Source organism: Felis catus, chromosome B2, assembly GCF_018350175.1.
Source record: "Felis catus isolate Fca126 chromosome B2, F.catus_Fca126_mat1.0, whole genome shotgun sequence".
In the NCBI taxonomy this organism is placed as follows: Eukaryota; Metazoa; Chordata; class Mammalia; order Carnivora; family Felidae; genus Felis; species Felis catus.
In genome coordinates, this window is record NC_058372.1 from 124,436,729 (window position 1) to 124,442,603 (window position 5,875).

General features: G+C 42.1%; 1 protein-coding gene across 1 annotated transcript; it reads left to right on the forward strand.

Moving 5' to 3' along the window:
• Window positions 1-265: 265 nt before the first annotated feature.
• SMIM28 (small integral membrane protein 28) lies at window positions 266-5,653 on the forward strand (the record flags this gene model as incomplete). The annotated part of the gene is made up of 2 exons (XM_045058663.1): window positions 266-427; window positions 5,240-5,653. Coding segments are annotated over 2 exons (549 nt in total), but the record flags the coding sequence as incomplete, so codon positions are not given.
• Between the last annotated feature and the right edge of the window lie 222 nt (window positions 5,654-5,875).

The window sequence follows — 5,875 nt, forward strand, 5'->3', positions numbered from 1 at the left end:
GGGTAGTTTTACTGTAACAAGGCTAATGCAGAGACGTCCTCTGTCCAAAATCTATTTCACGTCTGACATCTGATGCCAATCCTTACCGTGAGAAAGGCCACGGAAACAAATGCGGAGGCACTGAATTTAAACACAGTCAGTCCTGGGAGGTCTCTCTGATTGGTTTCTCCTCCTTGTTGCCTCTCGTCCAAGAACGAATTTACCAACAGCCATCAGCCGAGCACATCCAAGCTGGATGGAGGCCGCACGCAGGCGGTGTTGTTGAAATCTGGGCAGCGAGGTAGAAGGGTGGCCGGTGCGTCAGTCGGATGCAAACCTGCGGGGACTGATGGCCAGCAGCTGGAGGAAGTATGGACACGCTGGCAGGGGGACACATGAGTGGTTAACTAGCGAATCAAGCCTACCTCTCCCGGAAACCCAGCTGCAGGTCTGTACCCATGACTTAAGCCTTTTCTTCCCCCCCAAAGGATCTTGGTCAGTTTTAAAGCCAACAATGCCTGTGTCCGTAGGATCTTGAAACTTAGTGGCCGCATTTTACTCCCTGGGGATGACAGAAAGCTGACTTCACGGACTGGCACGGTCTAGGGAAGTAACGTGAAAGTTGCCCGTCTTTTGACAATGATGAATTCAAGTGACACTTGCCACAGAGATGTTCCAAGAACACGTGATGGGTCAGACTTCTCCCAGAAATAACCTGAGGGCAGGAGAGGGGACGACAGAGTTGTGGACCTTGGTTTTAGGACTTTGTTCTTTACACAGGAAACCAGAGGCCCCCCTGCGGCTCTCTGGCAGTGTCAGGAGGGGACAGTGTTGGAAGAAGCCACGGATCTTACCTCAGGGAGGGCAGCAGGGGGGGTCAGGCAGGCTTTTGTCTCTAAGAAACACCAGCGGCCTGGCTTTGCCTGGGAAGTCACCAAAGAAGCCTCAACCTGAGGCAGCACTAAGGAAAGATATTTGTAGAAACCTAAGGACTCAATTAATGTTATCATCAGGAGGGAAGCGAGGGATACTGCGGTCCCCAGAACAAAAGAGGGAAACCAACCTATTTTCTTCTCGTCTGGAACATCAGCTGAGGAGACTGGTGTCTAAGTCCTCCCAAACTACCTCTTCCAGAAAGAAATTTTAGATGTATTTTATATATACTCACGTATATATTTATATTTACATTTTACATTTATAATTGCATATATAATTATGATTGTAAATGCTTCAACAGTTACACTTTTGACTGAATATTTTTAGAGACGTTCCCTGAATAACAAAATTCTTGCATCAATAGACACGTCAGAGAAATATTCAAAGAAACAACTTTGAGGGAAGTTAACAAACTAGAACATTTGACTGAAAAAGCAGACATCCCTGGGGTGCCTGGGAGGCTCAGTCAGTAAAGCGTCTGACTTTGGCTCAGGTCATGAGCTCAAGGGTCCCTGACTTTGAGCCCTGTGTTGGGCTCCGTGCCGACAGCTCGGAGCCTGGAACCTGCTTGGGATTCTGTCTCCCTCTCTCTCTGCCCCTCCCCCTCTCACACTCTCTCTCTCCCTCTCTGTCAAAAATGAATAAACATTAAAAAAAAATTGTTTTACAGTAGGCACCCTTTTTGCATTAAAAAAAAATCCAAAACAATTTGAACCAATACACCAGGAATTAGTGAAAGAGAAAATTAAGGATATCATAAATTTGTTCTGTATCTCTGTGCTTCTCTTAGCTAGAAAAGGAGTTCTTTATGTCAAGAAATTGTCCTAATTTGCCATCTTAGATAAATCTTTTATTTCCTCTTTATATTTGGATACATTTGACTCAACCAGTGGAAGTACTGATTACAGGAAGGGACTATGTCCTGTCCCTTTCCAAAATTCTGCAACTAATTGCAAACTAATTGTGAAAAAATGCAACGAGTATTGATAATACCATAAATGGCATAGTCGTAAACAATAGTGTCTATCACACAAAACCTTTTAAATAGAACATTAAGTATCTTTATATTCTATGCATATTGAACTTAGAGAGTGTAATAGAGTATTTAAAATTTGATGGCCCCAACTGTTTCGAAACTGTTATCATTCATATAATTGATGGAGAATGAAGAAAACTGAGTTATGCAAAAACAGTCCAAGTTTATCAAGGTTGAAGAGTAATTGTTTTAAGCACCAAAAGTGATAACAGTTTTAACATTTTTATTGATTCATCTAGAGAAAAAAAATCTCAACATAGTTAAATTGCTTTTGACTCCAACTTTTTACTCGTGGTAGTAAATTTATATTTATGAGTTCATCTATTCTTATAGCTTTTGTAATCAAAGTCGTATTATATCACAACAGATTTTAAGTTAGTAGTTTTGATAAATTAGATTATGTGTAAGAAAACAGAAAGAACCCATAATTTAGAAATATAACAATCCCATACATAAAATATATTACTAAAATATTTTTTTCTGAAAAAATACAGTCATTATAATATAAACATAGTAATGCTAGGTTTTTTAGTGTTCACTATATTTTCTAACCTTAGCAATACATTTCTAGACTTCTGTTTATCTTTAGTATTTTATTTTCTAGTAAATTGACCATGTGAGTCCCTGAGATATAAATAAATATTTATTATTCACCAAGTGCTTTACACACATTGATTCATTAAATTCTCATGCCAACCGTCCAAAAAAGATGTTACTATTTCCACTTCACAGAGAAGGAAACCCAGACCCATAGGGGACAAATAAATGGTCCAAGGTCACTCAGGTATGAGAAAGTCCTACTAGAGTTCAAAGCCAGGGCTATCACACTCCAAAACAAAAACAAAAACAAAACTTTTAATTTTTATGCACTTTAAGCTAAAATACCTGAACTTACATCTTACCAAGAACAAACTATCTGGCAATATAAATATTAAATAAACTATCTAATTTTGCACCAAAATAACACACATAATTGTAAATTCTTCAGGATACAAAAAAGATTATACAACACTAGATGAGCCAGCATCTTAAGAGGTCATGGTCAGCAAAATAGTTGTTCTCACCCCCAAAATCAAGGAAAGACCCGCAACTCTCATAGTTTTATTACCATCAAAAGACATGGGGTATCAGAATGGATAAAAACACAAGATTCATCTATATGTGACCTACAAGAGACTCATTTTAGACATAAAGACACCTGCAGATCGAAAGTGAGGGCTGGGAGGGGCACCTGGGTGGCTCAGTCAGTTAAGCATTGACTTCAGCTTAGGTCATGATCTCGTGGTTCCTGAGTTTGAGCCCCACGTCAGGCTCTGTGCTAAAAGCTCAGAGCCTGGAGCTTGCTTCGGATTCTGTGTCTCCTTCTCTCTCTGCCCCTTCCCCACTCATATTCTCTCTCTCTCAAAAATAAACATAAAGAAAGAAAGAAAGAAAGAAAGAAAGAAAGAAAGAAAGAAAGAAAGAAAGAGGATAGAGAACCATCTGTCATGCTAACGGACGTTACAATTTGTTTTAAATAAGAAGATAAAGAGTTTAGTATTTTGCTTGTTTGTTTGAAACACGATATAAGGCTTTAATTTTTTTTCTTCTGTAATAGTGGATACAAACATTACATTTGGTGCTGTAGGAGTTATATAACAGAGAGGTTTTTTGTTTTGTTTTTTTTTAATACCTCACTACTTCTTAGCAGCTTTATTGAAAGCAGTGTGTATGCAATTTGGGACAGTATTTTTTATATTGCTTTTGTACCTTGCTGTTGAAGCATCATTTCATGGCTCTTACTTACTCCCTCAAGAACCGTCATTACCTTGTGAGCTAATAGTGTAAAAGCAATACCTTCTAGGTTGCTTAAGAATTTATCTGCAATTTTTTTTTAACCAGTGAACTTTCAGGAATATTTAATTTCATGTTTCCACTGAAGTTTGGCTGTGAGACGGGAAGCCCTGCAGAGGATTACTATCATAATAGCAAAGCACCAAATATGCTTACACTTCAAAGATTTTACTCTAAGAAAATAACCAATTAGTGTTTTTACCAGACAGAGCTCACAAATAACTGCTATCTCAACGTACAGACACTGCAGAAATCCTCTCATGTCTAGCTTAATAACATCCTAGAGTAGGTAGGGTATTTAGGGGGTGGGGAGGTTGTTTGTTTTCTATAGGATTATAGGATTCATTAGACTTAATTGCTCAATTCAGGCTTTTTTCCCCTTTGAACAGATATAAACCAGCATGTTGCATGAATTTCAGCATGTGGCAGGAATTTGGCTGCAAATTAGTTGCTACACAGTCACTTAGAGAAATTTTAGGCTACAATATAATTCTTTTTCTTTAAAGAATTCAAAGTTTCCATATTGATGCTACAAATATCTCAAAAACAAATGGAAGGAATTTTAAAATCTCATGCATCATAAACATTAGCTATTAACTCAGATTTCAAATACTCTTTTTTAATGTTTTTTTTATTTACTTTTGAGAGAGAGAGTGAGAGAGAGAGAGCGTGAGCAGAGGAAGGGGCAGAGAAAGAGGGAGACACAGAATTCCAAGCAGGCTCCAGGCACAGAGCCCCACGTGGAGTTCGAACACTGGAACCACCAGATCATGACCTGAGCTGAAGTCAGATGCGTAAAGGCCTGAGACAGCCAGCCAGCCACAAATATTCTTTATTCGCGACATGAACACATAACGACGTCAGAATTCAGGCCAGCATTAAAGAATTTAAGTTCCAGGGGCGCCTGGGTGGCGCAGTCGGTTGAGCGTCCGACTTCAGCTCAGGTCACGATCTCCCGGTCCGGGAGTTCGAGCCCCGCGTCAGGCTCTGGGCTGATGGCTCAGAGCCTGGAGCCTGTTTCCGATTCTGTGTCTCCCTCTCTCTCTGCCCCTCCCCCGTTCATGCTGTCTCTCTCTGTCCGAAAAATAAATAAAAACGTTGAAAAAAAAATTTAAAAAAAAAAAAAGAATTTAAGTTCCATATGGTCCTTTGTTCTAAATTAAGTAAGTGCATAAATAGTTAAGAGCAGCCATTCAAAGAATGAGGGGTGGACCCACCGACTAAAACCTACTCTCCTACTGTAATATGAAATACCGTAGGATACCATCAACGTGTATTTTTGACAGCCGCATTCCTACTTCATCATACAAATTCGCTTTATTTCCTGCGGGCTCCAGCACATTGGCATAAAGACATGACGACAGTGATTCTGAGAGTGGGAATGATGCTGAGAATAAAAAGGAAAGAGACTCTGCTTTCCTCTCCTCCTAACCCAGCTCTGTTCCCTCACTGCAGGGCACCCAGAAGGTAAGTTCCGCGAAAGACGACGTGGAGCCCTTCCTGTGCATCCTTCTTCCAGCGACCATCCTGCTCTTCCTGGCCTTTCTGCTGCTGTTCCTGTACCGCCACTGCAAAGCCGCTAGGCCCCGGGGGCAGGTGTTCAGCATCGACCTCCCAGAGCAACCCCCCTCGGCGGGAGAGGTCACGGACTTCCGGCCCGGCCTCCCCTGGAGCGGCGAGCCTGGCTTCCCTTACTCCCCGCTGCCCCGGGAGGCGGCCCTCGTCCCAGCGTGCTCACCACCCTCCTACGAAGAGGCCACCAGGACCCGCCCTGGGGCAGGGACTCTGGATGCAGGCCTGCGGCGTCAGGAGGGGTCACCTGGCCCGGAGGAGCAACTATAAACTGCTCTCGGGAACTATTTCGAGCTAACAGAGAGCGCCCCCCACCCTGCCACTCCCCGGGGAAGGGAGCGGTAGGGGGGTTCCAGACCTTCCCTGCACTTCCCTGGCAGGTTCCAGCATGAATCAGGCGCTTCAGGCCGGGGGTGAAGCCTGACAAATGTCAATCTGGTTAGCCATTGTCACGCTCCGTAGGGAAAATTTCTCCTAAACATGTAACAGCCCTGAGAAAAATAGGAAAGTGCTACAGGA